At 60.1% G+C, this 15,282-nt stretch overlaps 1 protein-coding gene across 2 annotated transcripts; it reads left to right on the plus strand.

Annotated features, from left to right (window-relative positions):
- The first annotated feature begins 4,885 nt into the window (after nt 1-4,885).
- Nucleotides 4,886-14,687, plus strand: SHOX (SHOX homeobox). 2 transcript variants are annotated; one of them, XM_065901091.1, is made up of 5 exons: nt 4,886-5,159; nt 8,634-8,842; nt 12,705-12,762; nt 12,863-12,965; nt 14,408-14,687. In XM_065901091.1, exons 1-5 carry the CDS (start codon nt 4,886-4,888, stop codon nt 14,685-14,687), a joined length of 924 nt encoding a protein of 307 aa, XP_065757163.1. The 2 variants fall into 2 exon arrangements, with proteins under 2 accessions (XP_065757163.1, XP_065757164.1); XM_065901092.1 differs by having other exon boundaries at nt 12,863-12,951; nt 14,442-14,687.
- The last annotated feature ends 595 nt before the right edge of the window (nt 14,688-15,282 follow it).

The following is a 15,282-nucleotide window of genomic DNA, read 5'->3' on the forward strand; positions in this document are numbered from 1 at the left end:
TTTAACGTAAACCAGCTTGGATCAGAGGAGCTTCGTTTTACTGGGCTAAACGTGAAAACTCAGAGCCCTACCTTTTAAGCATTAAATAAACCAAATATTAAATATTGGAATGTTCATTACCGCCTGTCCCTTGGCCTTGTAAATACCAGGAAAGGGAGGCCATTAGCAGCAGCTGTAGTTCATTAAAATTTACCTAATTCACATACATACATACAGAACATCAGATTATTTTATAAAATCGAAAAATGCCGGTGTCCATGTCCTCATGCTGTCTGCAGTTTGCCCCCGGAGTCGGTCCCGCACTAAGCTGCTCGGGACCGCAGTTGTGGGAGTGGGAGGCGGTCGGATGTGTCTGCAGCCTCTTCTTCTCTCAGGTTTCCTGAGGGCTCCGGGCTGGACGGCAGTGCCTGGACATCCAAGTTTAACTAGCGTGCCTTCCAGATGGAGGTCCCGGAGTGGATAGCACTGCTAGGAAGTCTCCTGGCTCCTGTCTGCAGGTGGGAAAGCACAGAGAAGGGCAGAAAACCCCATCACCACTCCCACCCCACCCCCACCTCCCCACCCTGCCTGCTCTAATGGTCCCAAGCCAGCAGAACACACCGCGGGTGGCCGGTTCTAGCCCTCTCTGCCACTGGGGACCAGCGCGTCTGAGCTTTCCAGCTCAGCCTGGGACCAGACAGGAAGCTGCGAGCCTGCAGGGCTGGCCAGAGAGACTCTAGTTGGGGTAAACTCAGGCGAGTGAGGGGTGCAGAATGTCCAGCTCTGGACGCGGCCAGTCTGGCCTCAGCCTGGGTGAAGGTGGTCGGAGTTCAGGAAACCAGATCTGGAACGAGAGGACCCACGCTCCCGGGAGAGCAGCTTGCCAAAGAGGAGGGCGTCGGCGCTGGGGCAGCTCTGGCCTCCTGGGGTGGACCCCACCCCCCCCGCCGGCAGGCTGGCTGTGAACCATCCTCCTGGTGGGGTACTCACTCATTTCCCCCACGCCATCAACTGGGGGCCTGGCTGGAACCCGCCAGGTCCATGGGCACGTGGGCCAACCCAGACACCAAGGTACCTCCAAGGTGCAGGAACCACCAGTTGTGTTAGAAAGAGCCACCAACCTCCTTCGCCTTGACAGAGACCCTTCCTTCCTCCCGAGCACAGGGTGTCCTGGCATTTCTATTTCGTTTAATTGCATTTTGTCTACGTGTCTCTTCCGAGGTGGATCATAAACCTGATGGTGCGGGCGCGCATAGAAGCGAGTCAGGCATTCAGGACTCAGGCGGCTCCCGTCCGCTCCGGTTTCTGGGCAGCGGGGTGCGAGGTGACGCCCGGCCGCCGCCGTGGATCAGTGACCCAGGCGAGCTCTAGGGTGTGTGCAGAGCTTCTGGTGAAATCCACGTTGGAACTTCCGTGTTCTTCCAGAAACCAGGTCCCCCTGCTTTGCACCCCAGCCCAATCCAGGACTTCTTTCTTTTTTATTGCTGTTTTTTTGGTTTGGTTTGGTTTAGTTTTGTTTTAAAGGAAGGAGCTATGCTTTTGTTTCTGTCCACAAACTTTCATGATGCCGCTGCCTCTTTCAGAGTTGGCAGAATGCATTTGAGATGTTAAAGCATCTACGTTCTCCCAAGACAAGCTGAGATTTTAAGAAGTTTTCCTCACCTCTCATCTTGGGATGAGGGATCCTCTCTGGGGGAAGCAGCTACAGAAACTCAAAACAAGAGCCCCTTATTCCTGGGAGAGTCTGAGCTCTGCGTCCCCCGCCCCTCGCCTGCCTTCAGCCCAGCGGAAATGTAAATGTACCATTTCATAACTGTACCCACCCTGCGGCCTTGGGCACCGGCTTGGATTAGCAAGAATATGTGGTTGAAAATGTCCTCGCCCAGGCTAAAATATGAGGAATAACGGCTGATGTGGGGCGTTGCTGCCTCTGGTTTAAAGGAGAGAAGGTCAAGGAGCCTTGAGGGCCCCTGGCTGGGGGGCCGGGAGTTGGGGGTGTCCAGGGGATCTCCGCTCCACCGTCCCCCAAAGTTAGAGGAAGAGGCCGTCACTTTGCATGCACATCGAGAGAAAGTGTGATTTTGTAAAAAGGGGATTCCTTCCTGACCAACAACTCTTAGAAGAGGCACGGCCCCATTCCTCTTAGGATGGGTTATTTCGAAACCATTCGTCTGCACTGGGAATCAAAGTTGGGGCTGCCGTGGATGGGGGTGGCTTTAATTCTCTCTCAGGCTGGAGGGTTTCGAACATCCGGAGTCCCCAGCTGGTGTCCCTTGGGGAGATCCCTGGAGGCCTCAAAACCCTGGTCCCAGCAATGTCGTCTTCTGGATATAGGGTCCAAGGTCTGAGGTCCAAGGCGGGTAGCCCTGCTTGGGCGCCTGGGGCCTCTCACCCCTGTTCCCTGCGAAGGAACCTCAGGCCATGTAAGGGCCAGGCCCTATGTGACCCCTCCCCCAGGGAAGGCTGGGTCGCTGAGATTGTAGGGGAGGGCCAGGGAGGGCTGGGCAGGCTGCAGGTCGGGGGTTCACCACTAGGTCCCTGGGGACTTGGCCTCTTCACCTGAAGCTGGAGGAGTGGCAAGATGGGAGGAGGTAAGGAGAGGAAAAGTTACCCTACCTCTGAGGACTGCAGAAAGCTGCTCCAGCCCCGAGCCCTCTCCCCACAGATCTGTTGCGAATGCCCCCTTCCCTCTCCCACCCCTCCTGTGGATCTACTGTTTTTGCAAAGAGAAGGTTCACTTGTGGGCGGTGGGGGGGGGTCCCTAGACTGGGTAGGGCTGGAAGATGCGCCCCAAGGAGTGAATGACGGCGTGGGGGGCCCTGGCAAGGACTATGAGCTCCTGGGCCGCCCCTCGCCCCGCGCCCCGCGCGCCCTGCGCTACCCGGCTACGGGAGCGGCCCTCGGCGTTTCCCCCGCAGACCCGCAAGGCGGCTGCATGCATAATGCATGAGGGGCTATTTGTAATTCTGTGTGATATCTGCGCGCCTTCGCTTTGATTAGAGGGCCGTGGTGACAAAGACCTGTTTGTCAAGTTGTGAGCGCGTCTTCGCCTTTCGCTTTTGAAGTCCGGGGGAGGCAGCGGCCCCCAAATCCCCCAGCTCCGTCCGCTGTATGCGGGGCAGAGCTGCCGGGGCCGCGCGGAGAAGCACGGGCGCAGCGCTCCCGGAGGATGGATGGAGGGCGGCGAGGAGAAGAGAAAACACCGGGAGAGAGATGGAGGGAGCAAGGGAAGAGAAGGAAGGAAGGAAGGAAGGAAGGAAGGAGAGGGAGGGAGAAAGGAAGGGGGGAAGGAAGAGCTGGTCTGTTTCCACTCCCGTCCCCCCTCTTCCACCGCCTCTCTGGCTTCACACCCCCTCCCCCCGGATCAAGGCACCCCCGTGTGAACCCGACCCTGGCCCCGGGGATTCGGGAGAAATCGTTCACGTTCCTTCCCGCTGAAGGAAACTACTGTCCGGCTCCGGACGCTGGACCGAACACTGGGAACGGCCGAGCGTGGCCCCCGATCCTGGGTTCTGACTAACCGGCGCTTCGGAGGAGGAACTGACTTCAGAAAACGCAAAACGAACTCCTCCAAAACCCCTAACACTCCCCTCCACCCCCGCACCCCTCGCCGAAAGCCTTGTCCCAACTCCAGCGGGGCGGGGGCAGCAGGTGGAAGGGGAGACGAGGGGGAGGTTGCAGAAAAAAGAGGGGAGAACAGAAAAGTCACTTTATTTGCAGACGGCATTTTGCAGATAAGAGGACTTCTTCAGCTGCCGGGATTGCCGAGTGAATTTCGTATTGCAGGTGAGAAAAAGTGGCTCCTTTTAGGCACGTTATAAAGTTCCGAAGGAGTCAGGACCTGCTCAGGAGCACTGTGGCACAACCAAAAATACATATAACCCCCCCCCGATAAATCTCCCAGACACCGGGCTGACAGCACGGCTCTAAGGAAGGCTGCGTCGGTCCGGCCGGACGGGATCTGACGCGCGCCCCACGGACCGCTCTGTACGAACCAGTTCTCCCAGAGACCCTCCGGCTTCTCCGCGTCTGGACCAGCGCGCTCCGGGCGCTCGCGGCCCGCAGCGTCCGTGTCCCCGGCCCCTCCGAGGTCTGCGAGCGGCTTTGCACCAACGCCGCCGAGGCGCGGGCGCCCACTTTCGGCTAGACCTGGACCCTTCCTCTCAGTTTCGGGGTCCTAGAGCTGTTCCCTCCAGCACGCCGCGCGCACCCGCTCCACCCGCTGGCTCCGCGGGCCTCGCCGGCGGATCCAGCCGGCAGTCCCACCATATCTCCAACTTGGGACTCATTCCCGTCTGTGATGGCGCGTCCCCGCCGCCCGGGTCCCCTCGCTGGAGTCCCCGCACGACCACGCCCGGACACGTCCTGCGACGATACCGTTCGAGGCGCGAGGCTGCGCTCCTCCCGGGGCCGGCAGGCAAGGACGTCCTCACAAGCCCTAAACTCCTCCTCGAGGTTCGTTTCCGCCAGCCACGGAGAGAATGCGGATACCTGTTCGGGGAACTGGCGCCTGCGCCCGTTCGCTCGCTCTCTCTCTCTCTCTCTCTCTCTCTCTCTGCCTTCAAAAACTTGATCTTTACCTCTCCACACCAAGGTGCACAGACGCCAAACAGTGATGAAATGAAAAGAAAGCCAATTGCCGGACTGGAGGTGGGGGAGAGACAGCGTCTCTGCGTGCGCCCGCCGCCGAGCCGGGAGCTGTAATTGCTGCAGACAGGGAGCGTTGGGGGTTGGGCGGACGTAGCCGTGTATAAATAGTGAGATCGCAAATTGAAAGGCATAAATAACAGCAGGAGAGGTCCACCCTCACACGGACAGTCGTGTCCGCGCGGGAGGCGTGCGGACCACAGCCCGGCTCCCAGCCAGCCCCGCCGAACCCCGCGGACCCCCGCAGCCCCCGGCCACCATGGAGGAGCTCACGGCTTTTGTATCCAAATCTTTTGACCAGAAGAGCAAAGAAAGCAGCGGTGGCGGCGGCGGCGGAGGCAAGAAGGATTCGATCACTTACAGGGAAGTTTTGGAGAGCGGACTAGCACGCTCCCGGGAGCTGGGGGTCTCGGAATCCAGCCTCCAGGACATAACGGAGGGCAGCGGCCACTGTCCGGTGCATCTCTTTAAGGACCACGTGGACAACGACAAGGACAAACTGAAAGAGTTCGGTTCGGGGAGGGCTGCCGAAGGTAAGCTCTCCGGACGCCGGCTCCGGGCCCCTCCCGGGGACGGCGTCTCCTCGCCGCCGAGCCTGGCCGCCTGCCCCTCGCTCCGCGCGCGCAGAGGCCCCGGGGGCCGCGGTTCGCTCTCCGCTCGACCCCAAACGCTGAATGTACAGCCACGGCTCGGACGCAAAGGCCCCGGCAATCCATCGCCAGTCTTTTTCGTAAGAAATAAACCAAACGGGGGAGGGGAGGATTCGGCTGGAGAAGCGAGGAAGCAGGGAAGGAGAGAGGCAGAGGCGCCGAGGATGGGCAGCGGCCGGGGCCGCGCGCTGCCGGAGGATCGCTTCCCTGGGCGTTGGCACTGGGCTCCACAGCGGGAACTTTCCCGCGTTGGGGGGGAATCGGGTGCATGGGCTTGTAAACCCAGGTCGGCTGGAGGGCTACCGGCCCTCTGCCTGTCTGCCTGCCGGTCAGTCTCACGTCCGCCTCCACGCCCGCAGAGAGATCCACGCGCGTCTCTCCAAGTGCCTTCCCGAACTCGAAATGGGCCGCGTTGAGGGCTGCGCTGGCCGGCAGTCGGGGAGGCCACGCGCTCCGTCGCCTCTTCGCCCTCTTGCGCCCCTCCGCGTGGTTTCCTCTCAGGGAAAACTTTCCCCTTGAACCTTGGGGCTGGATCTCGGCTGACGCGGGCCTGTAGATTAAAACCAGCCGCGTGCCCGCCGGTGGTCAGGGTCTACAAGGGGCAGAAGGGCCCGGGGAGGCTCGTGGCCCCGCGCACGCGGCCGCCCTACCCCAGGCTGTCAGGGCGCAGCTGGCCCTGCTGCAGGCCGGCTGCGTCCTGGGCCTCCATCCGGCTGCTTTCCCCCGAAATCTCCGCGGCGTTTTGCGCTGTAGTTGAACGCGGGGGGTGGGAAAAAACATGTTTACAAGGGTTCTCCCAGCTGGACAGCGGTGGTCCCAACCCGGGGGAATCTCCGTACAAACAGGGCAACCAGCAGCTGTAAATCAGAGGAATAAAATTGGCTCGATTTCTCAGGGGGCAGCATTTGAAAGTATATGAAGGTCTATTTCTCACTACAAAGAGAGGAAATACAGAAGCTTGCCATGTGGCTCCTGGGTCCTGTTTCATTCTCTGTCCGTGTTGAGAGAGGTCATGGCTGGAGAGCGGGGACCCCATGTCTCCTGCTCTTGTGGCCCTTGCACTTTGGTGGCAGAGTCCAGGTGTGCTGGCCTTGGAGCCCAGTGGATGACCCAGACGGCTTTCGGAGACCTTGACCTTGTGGAAGCAGAAAGCTGGCAGAGGCTTAGGAATAGCCCCCTGGCTTCTGAGAGCCCAGGCAGCCTGAGCCTGGCCTGCCATATCTCGGGGCTCACCCCGTGGCGAGGCCTCACGCACCTGGCTTTATGATTCCTACAAAGAGAGTTTGCTCTGATGGAGACACGGCTGTCTGTCGGCTGTGCACTTGTCAGGGCTGACATTTAATTTACAGCACCCGGCAGGCGGCTGACCTCCCGGGCTCCTGACGGCTTCCCCCATCCGCCTTAGAGGCTGAGTCCCCTCTTCTGTCTGTTTCCTCTCATCCTGGACAGCCAAGGCAGGGGGACCCTGCAAAAAGGCCCGTGTAAGGAGAGCAGAGTACAATCCAGGCCTTTTTCGAAGGAGAGAGGAAAATAAGACAGGGCTAGCAGTACAGGCAGCAGGAAGGGGTTAGGAAAACCCCAGCTGTACCTTCTCCCTTCTGCCTGGGTGTGCAGACCCCTGGCAGGGCTGAGCCCCAGGCCGAATTTGCAGAACGGGAGCAAAATGGAGAGGAGGGAGCTGCTTGGGCTTGGGAGAGACCCAGAGGTCTTGGGCACCTGAGCAGCGGACCCCGCGGAGCCAGGCACGGCAGCCTGTGGGTTCTGCACAGCCTGCCGCGGGTTCTGGAGGACTTTGAAGGCCAGCGCGTCATCTAGGGTCAATCCCTGGGGTTCTGACGTTAAGAGACCTGAAGGAGGAAGCAGCGTTGGGGCCGCCTCGCCTCCGGGAAAGGATTTCCCGTTGGGGAGAAATAAGGTGTTCTTGGAAATGCATCCCTTTCAGGAGGTGAGGGAGGCTTTAAACCCCGAGGTGGGATTGCGTGTCCAGGGCTCAGAAGCCGTGAGGAGAGGCTTTCAGGCAGACTCAGGACTTGGGTTCTGGTGTCCAGCTCAGGGACCCCGGTGGGGGTGGGGGTGGGGCGGGGGTGGGAACTGGGTGCCGGGATTTTTCCCTGGCCCCGCAGAGGATCTGGGTCTCCACCCTTTGCAAGTTTCTGGGCTTACTGCTAAGAGGCTTCTCAGAACGGGTGTAACCCCAGACCCCTTGGATACAGCGTCCTGAAAGCCGCCCTCTTCTCCTTGACACAGAGGGGACATCTAATGAGGGCATGGGGGTCCTCTTTGCCTGCACCCAGCAGGTCCTATGATCGGAGAAAAAGCACAAGAAAACGCAAGGGGAGCTGAAACGCAGCTTCCACCAACTGTGCAAACGGGGGCCAACTTTTATTTAAATCCCTGAGCTTGGTGAGGGGCTGCATTTCCTAGCGGTGGGAAGGAGGGGTGTCTGGGTTAGAATCTCCTAAATCCTGAGCTGTCTGTCTGATACCCTGCCCGCTCCCCCAGCAAATATAGCTGCTTTCATAATGTTTGGACCTAAGAAAGTGTCACTCTTGGCGTCCTGATGGGGAGTGAGAATGTGTGTCCAAGAAACAGAGGGACAAAACCGGAAGTCAAGGGACCACGCTCTCGGGTGCAACCCAAGCGCCTCAGGGTGCCCGCCTTAAGATACGGCTGCGCTTTCTTGGTCAGAAGGAGGTGAGCTCGGGCGAGTGCCCGCCTCCACGGCGTCCTGAGGGAGGCTCTGGCCCGATTGGCGGCTGGCACGGCCCCTGTCCTGCTGCGCTGCAGGCGGGAGCGGTGGCTCTCGGGGGGCCTGGACCCCAGCCTGGCCTGGGCTCTGCCTGCGCTCTTTGCGGGCGCCCCGCCAGGGACCCGACACTTGGGCGATTCTGCCTAAGCTTCTTTGACTTAATATTTAACACTCCACTCCCATTCAGAAAAAAAAGAAAAGGAAGAGAGAGAAGGTTAGGCTATGTCAATATGTCAACAGAGGCGAAGAGGATAATTGAGGAAACTATTCAGAGATTAGGCCAAGAAACACCGCGGCGCCGGGGCTCGAGTTATTACAAAACAGCGCGTCTTGCCCTGGAGTTTGCTTTATCGACTTGACGCCGCTTTGCGTCAGGGCGCGTTTGCCACCGAGGTCCCTGCACCACGAGCACACACAGGCTTTCAGAACGTCGCGCCGAAGCGTCCCCCCGCGGGGCCCTCTCCCTGGCGCGCAGGATCCGCAGGCCGGGCCGGGGGGGCGGGGGCGGGGGCCGGGGCGGGAGCCGGCGGAGGGGCTCGTGGCGGCCCGGGCCGGGGACGCCGGGGCCGGGGGGTGGGCTCAGCGCTGTGCCCTCGGCCCGCCCGTAGGTATTTACGATTGCAAGGAGAAGCGCGAGGACGTGAAGTCGGAGGACGAGGACGGGCAGACGAAGCTGAAGCAGCGGCGCAGCCGCACCAACTTCACGCTGGAGCAGCTCAACGAGCTGGAGCGACTCTTCGACGAGACTCACTACCCCGACGCCTTCATGCGGGAGGAGCTCAGCCAGCGCCTGGGGCTCTCCGAGGCGCGCGTGCAGGTGAGAGCGAGGGCCCGGCCCCGACGCCCGCTCCTCGGGCGGCCGGGACGCGCCACCTCGGCCGGGCCCTTCCAGGAGCGCGGGGACCCCGTGTGGGGGGGGGCTGGAGCCGGGCTTTGGGAGGCGCCCCGGGGCCTCGCGGGTCAAGTCTCCTGCGCCCTGCCTGGCTGGCTCGCCCTGCACTTCCAGCTCATCAGGAATGTTGTTCTCTTCCCACTGGTTCGCCTCTCCTCCCCCCGCCCGCCCCCCGGCTCCGCCGTCGCCGCCAAAGTCTTACCCGCTCCTCTGCAGCCCGCTCGCTCCACTGCAGGGAACAGAGAGATGGGAAGAGGAGTCGGGTGGACGTCTTGAGGATTGCGGGTCCTGCCCGCGCGGTGCCGGATTAGCCCGGGCGCGGGGCAGGGGGGGCGCGGGGGCGGGGACCGGACGCATGAAGTCGTGATGCCCCATCTGGCGAGCCGCCGTCTAAGGGGGCCCTGGGTGTTCGCCGCACGTGCGCGCGGGGGGGGGGGGGGCGGGGAGAGACTCTCCCGGTTCGTTTTTCTCGGGCTTTGTAAACATTTGGGTGAAATGCATTCATTTATTTATTGGGGGGTGGAGAGCAAAGATTCGCTTCCAAATCTCCTCGTCCGGGTACCGCAGACTCGCCCCCCCCCCGCGACCCCCGTCCCCGCCACCGGAAGGTCGGACCTGGATGTTCTGCTGGGCTTTCCGTCAGCTTTGACGGTACTGGGCAGGACAGCAGCGCCGGGGAGAGAAGGAAAAGGGGTCAGGGTCCCTGGGCTCTGGGGACTGGTTATTTAAATAAATGGAATTAATACTGCCAACGGGGGGAGGGAACCATGTAAAGCCAGGGCTTTGAAAGAACGGGTTTCTTATTGGTATAGGGTCAGCATTACAAACACAACTTCACCCGGATTGTATTGAAGAAACGAAAACACAGAAAGCGTTTATAGAGAGTGTTTCACAAAAATCTTTAATTTGTAAAAAAAAAAAAAAAAAAATGGGTGTTTGCACCCTGATGCCTTCCATCTTTCCCCGTCGGTGCGGTGAAAGGGGCTGCTTAAGGTGAAATGCAACAGTCCCCGAGTCTGTCCAGAATTCCGTGCAGCCGCAGGGGTTCCCAGGACCATTCTGCATCGCTGGGACCACGGGCGGAGTAGCTCTGGGGACCCTCTCCCCAAACGAATCTGTCCGGGCATCTGTGGCCTCGGCAAGTGGGGGGGGGGTGAGGGCGGGGGAGACTGGCCACCTTTCTCTGGAAAGATGGATGGGGCTGCACCATATAAATTAATGAAAAGATTAAACTTTTGCTGAAGGGGACATCAACTTTTATGTCATTTCACAGCCTTTCTGCCTGAGATCTGTAATATCTCCCAGGCCTTGATGTACTGTTTCTATAAAAATAAATTACTTGTAATTTAATTCCACACTATTTCTTTCAGTAGTCTATTACTGAATAGCGCCTTAGCAGGAGAGAACGAGTTGGGAGAAAATTGGTTCTTGGGTGGCTGCAGACCTTGAGAAAAGCCCTAAAATAAAGGGGGGGGGGAGGGTGGTAGTAGAAAACGAAAGCCTATCGATCCAGAGGTGAATTAAAATTTAACGATTGTAAATAATAATAAAAATAAACATGGGAAGAGAAAAAAGAAATAATTTCCTATTGGCCACAGGGAAAAGAATCGTATAATAAAGAGAAGGCAGAAAGTGCTCATAAAAACCAATTAGTTAAAACACGTACCCCGCTGTGCAGAAGTGGGGGTTGCTGGGGAGACACCAAAAGGAAGAGACGAAAATGCAGTATATTTTAATCCTGTCTGTGACCTGTTTGGTAATCCTTTTCGGTACAGCCTGTCCTGTGTTGTTAGAGGATAGAGTTTCAATTTAGAGTGGAAATTTGCTGTAAATAAATTGAGGGTCCTTTGGAAGTTGGTGCTTATTAACCTTTTATTTTTAGTGTTGTACTGGAAACTCACATCACCCAGCTGTCAGGGTTATAATCGAAAGTTATGAGACCACAGTGAGGAGCGGTGGTAATTTAATTACAACAAATATCTTTGGGTTTATGGCGCAGAGCTAAATTAAATGTCATTATTCACTGTCTGTAATGGAAATCAAAAGGAAATCAGATTACAGCATTTGTGAGAGAAATCAGTGACTGGTCCTTAATGAAGAAATAACTGTCTAAACCACTGTACCGCACTTTACTTAGCATATTCGGGACTGATTGGAATTGATCGTGAATCAGCCCAAGACTGATTTATCATCGCCAAACGCACAGCTAATTCATCACTTTTATTCTCCATAATCTTTTTTTTTTTCTTTCCCCCGCTGATGGGAAAGTGAGCTTGCTTTCTAGATTTAAATAGGATTCTGTTTTTGAAAAATGCCCTTCCAGGGGGAGCAGAGTTTGCGCGTCTGGCTCCGCTCTCCTGAGGACGGGTACGGGACCCCGAGGAGAAAGAGGCACCGAGGAAGGGTCCGAAAGGGAAAGGAGTCTCGTCCCAGCCGCATGGCGTGGGGGGGAGAGTTGCGGCGGGACGTGGGAGCAGGAAAGTGAGTGCAGGCTTTGGAAATGGAGTAAAGATTTGTGAATCTCAGCATTTCTGTTTTTGGCAATACTTTCCGGGGAACAACACCAAAGTTTGCCAGCTTCCCTAGAGCCTGGCTGGGTGAGGTTTCCAACGTCGTGGAAAGCCAGTTCCAACAGGCGGGCCCATGGCTCAGCCTTGGATAGAAAACTGCCCTGAAGAGGCTGAGATGGAAAAGTTCAGCTTTTCCTCGACTCCCGGGTGCTTGCAACCTCCGCGGGAGCTGAGGTTTCCGGGCAGGGTGGGAGCAGGGAGTGACCCCAGGCCCTGGGCTTGGAACAACGCAGGGTCCCTGAGCTACCAGGTGTAGTGTAGTGTGGCCGAGGGGAAGGCTTTCTTTGTGCTAATTATCCTGCAACGTCAGTGACCGCCATTGTGGCAATAGGGTGAGTGAGTGTGAAGGGAAAGTTTTGGAGAAAGCCAGGTAGGAAAAATTAAGCGCCTAAGAACACAGAGGGAGGGGACTCCAGATTCCATGAGTGACAGACCAAGGGCCAGGACCAGGGCTGTTTGGAGGAGGGGGGAGGATGAGAATGGGGAGCGCGGGAGGGCGCATTTCGGGGATGCCAGGCCTTGAAGCTAGCCGGGCCGGGCGGGTGCCAACACCTTTCCCTCGCTGCCTCACCTCTGGGTAGGGCGCCGCAAGAATCAGATGTCCTTAGAGATGCCGAGTGCCTGCAGTGCAGAGCCTGCGCTTTTGGGGTGCATCCGGTTTTTAGAGATCAAGGACGTTCATGACTCTGTAATATTAACTGGGATCCCCCAGGCTTCCAAGGAGGGCATGGAGGTCATGCAAGTTTCTGGACTCAGGGTGTCTGAGCGTGATTGGGGAGGGGGCTGGATTTGGAGATGTGTATCCACCTGTGCGCCCCCCCACATTCCTGGTGGGTGGGTGGGGGCTAAGGTGGAACGTCGGGGTGGAAGGTCAGGTTGGACCGGTGCGTGGCAGGGTGGAGGGGGGAATGTCCACACAGAACGATGGAAAGTTCTCCACGCCATCCGAGGACCCACTTCCTCACTTTCAATGTTTGGATGCTGAAACTCTGGTCTCACTTAGGTGAGGACTGTTCCCAGCTCCAGGTAGCCAGTTACGCGGGGCTGGGGTGAGAGGGGGCGGGGACGAAGGCTGGAGGGGCGTCAGGCAGCCTTCTGGGGACAGGAACCCCAAGCGCCTTGCGCGCCGTCCGGCGTGTCGGGAAAGAAAGCCTCGCTGACGCTCGCCAAGGCCTGGCCGGCTCACGGGGGGGGCACGTCTGTCCGCTCATTCCCAGGTTTGGTTCCAGAACCGGAGAGCCAAGTGCCGCAAGCAAGAGAACCAGATGCATAAAGGTGGGTGCTAGGGGCCGGGCGTGGAGGCAGGGGCGGTGGGGAGACCCGCCAGGCGCTGGGAGCAGCGGGCGGGGTTCACGCCTCCTGTGTTTCCTCGCAGGCGTTATCCTGGGTACCGCCAGTCACCTGGACGCCTGCAGGGTGGCACCCTACGTGAACATGGGCGCCCTGAGGATGCCTTTCCAACAGGTAGCTCGTTTTTTGTTGTTGTCGTTGTTTTTTTTCCTTCCTTTCGAACAGAACAGAGAGGGGGCCGGCGCCGCCCCGTCGCCTCCCACCCCCGCTGGAGCAAAGAGGCCGCTTTCACAAGGGGGACATTTATAAACCCATTGGCACGTATTAACACCACGCTGAAAATCTCCAAGAGTTACCTTTGGGAGGGCTAGGACAGAAACCCCAGCACAGTTTCACAAAACTCGGAGGGAAAATATCCCCACCCACCCGAAACCACCCACTCGTTCACCGCCTGGCTGGAGGGAGGGGTTTGCTGCCGCTTGGGCATGAGGACCCGTGTCAACACCCAACCCCCGGCTTTAGCTTGCCCAGGGCCTCGCTGGGGGTGTCAGTGCCCCTCCTGGACCTGGGCCTCGATGCCTCCTCCCCTCCCCCGCGCACCTCACAGTGGGGGGGCGTCCCGCCCAGCTCCTAGCAGAGCCGGGAGGGTCCAGGGCGCTGGGTGCGCTGCGCGGAGGAGGGGGCGGCCAGGGGGTCGGAAGACCACCTCGTGGAGACCGGGTGCCCCAAAGTCCTCGCCCCTGCTCTGGGCCAGCGTCGGGTGGGAGGAGGGAGCCGCGGGGCTAGAGCGCAACGCCCACTCGCCTGCAGGGCTGGGCTGTGGACCCCAGCATGGGGGGGTAGGCGTGCCCGCGCTGGTGGGTTGGCTGTGCCCTGGCCAGAGCGAAGGCGTGGCCTCCTCTTGCAGCACTTTTGCTCCTAGGGGCAGAGGCCTGGGTTTGTAGCTGGACCCGGGTTTGCTGAGGGGCACGAGGTCCAGTGGGCCTGGCCCGGCCCGGAGGGTCGGCTACGGATGACGGCATGGAGATGGGGTGAGGGTGGGCTGGTGGCCGCGCGCCCTCAAAGTCACGGCGCCCAAGGCTGGGAGGGCGTCCAGGGCTGCCGTGCGCAGGGCAGAGGTCCGCGCCGTGTTCCCTTGGACCCGCACCTCCGCGGCTGGGCCCATATTCCACCCCTCAGCACCCCTTCCCCAGGGCGGGGTGGCCCCTCAGCATCACAGGAACAGCTGCCCCGACGACGTGGGGTCAGCCATTGGGTCCTGGTGAAATTAGGCGGTTGGAGCCTGCAGATTTGGCTGTGCTTCTGGAAGATTCGGGGACTCCGGGTCCCTGGGAAGGCGGCGGGGGGGAAGCCGAAGCCCGGACCCTGAGTCGGGGATGCGTCAAAGAATCAGCCGGGGGTCTGGAGAGGAGGAGGTACCAGCTGTAGACGCTCGGATGCTACAGCATCGGGGATCTGTGCCGACTCCCCGGCTCTGGTCCTGTCCAAAGGGGCCAGTGACCCGGTCGTGGCACCGGGTGTCCCGAGGACAGTGGGTGGTGGTCCCTGGGGCGGGGGAAGGGGCGATGGCTCCCCGGGAGAGGAGACGCCCTCGGGGGGGAGTCCTCGAGGGGGGAAAGCCCCCTAGAAGTCGCGTCCTCACCGTGCGGGTTCTGCCTTCGCAGGTCCAGGCACAGCTGCAGCTGGAAGGTGTGGCGCACGCCCACCCGCACCTGCACCCCCACCTGGCGGCGCACGCGCCCTACCTGATGTTCCCGCCGCCGCCCTTCGGGTTGCCCATCGCATCCCTGGCCGACTCGGCCTCGGCCGCCGCCGTCGTGGCCGCCGCCGCCAAGAGCAACAGCAAAAACTCCAGTATCGCCGACCTGCGGCTGAAGGCGCGCAAGCACGCCGAGGCCTTGGGGCTCTGACCCGCCGCCAGGCCCCGCGCCTGCCCCGGACCCGCGCCCGCCCTGGCCCCGCCACCCCGTCCGCGCTGCGTCCTGCACTCGACCCCTCCGCGCCCCCCGACGGCCGCGCGGACACCCCGGAGCGAGGGCGCAGCGCCTTCCCCGCCTGGGGCAGCCCCGGGGCCCCTGGCAGGCCTCGGGAGGGGGCATCCCAGGACCGCAAGACCCCGCCAAAGCCTCGCAGAGACTGTGCGGAAGAGAGAGGAGGTGACCGTCAGACCACCCAAGTCAGCCCTCGACCACGCCGTCTGTGCGTCCTGGGACCCCGGGGCCACGTGGAGCCCCGTGGCGCTGCGTCCTCCTCTGCTGCCGGAGTTCCCACCCTGCGCATGCGGCCTCCTACACGCCTTCCCAAGACCTGAAAAGTCTGTTACCCAGAAAGATCCGGGGCTGGTCTCCGCTGAAATGCCAGTGCTTGGGTGCCGACAAGTTTATTCACTGCCGTGAACTCAGTTTCATCCGAGGAGCTGCAGGACCCGTGTGGATTTCAATATGGACTTTTGCATCTGAGGCAGGGGCCCCGTGCTCTGCGTGCGCGCCCGCCCCCTCCCCTCCG

The sequence above is a fragment of the Phocoena phocoena genome, chromosome X, assembly GCF_963924675.1.
Source record: "Phocoena phocoena chromosome X, mPhoPho1.1, whole genome shotgun sequence".
Classification (NCBI taxonomy): domain Eukaryota; kingdom Metazoa; phylum Chordata; class Mammalia; order Artiodactyla; family Phocoenidae; genus Phocoena; species Phocoena phocoena.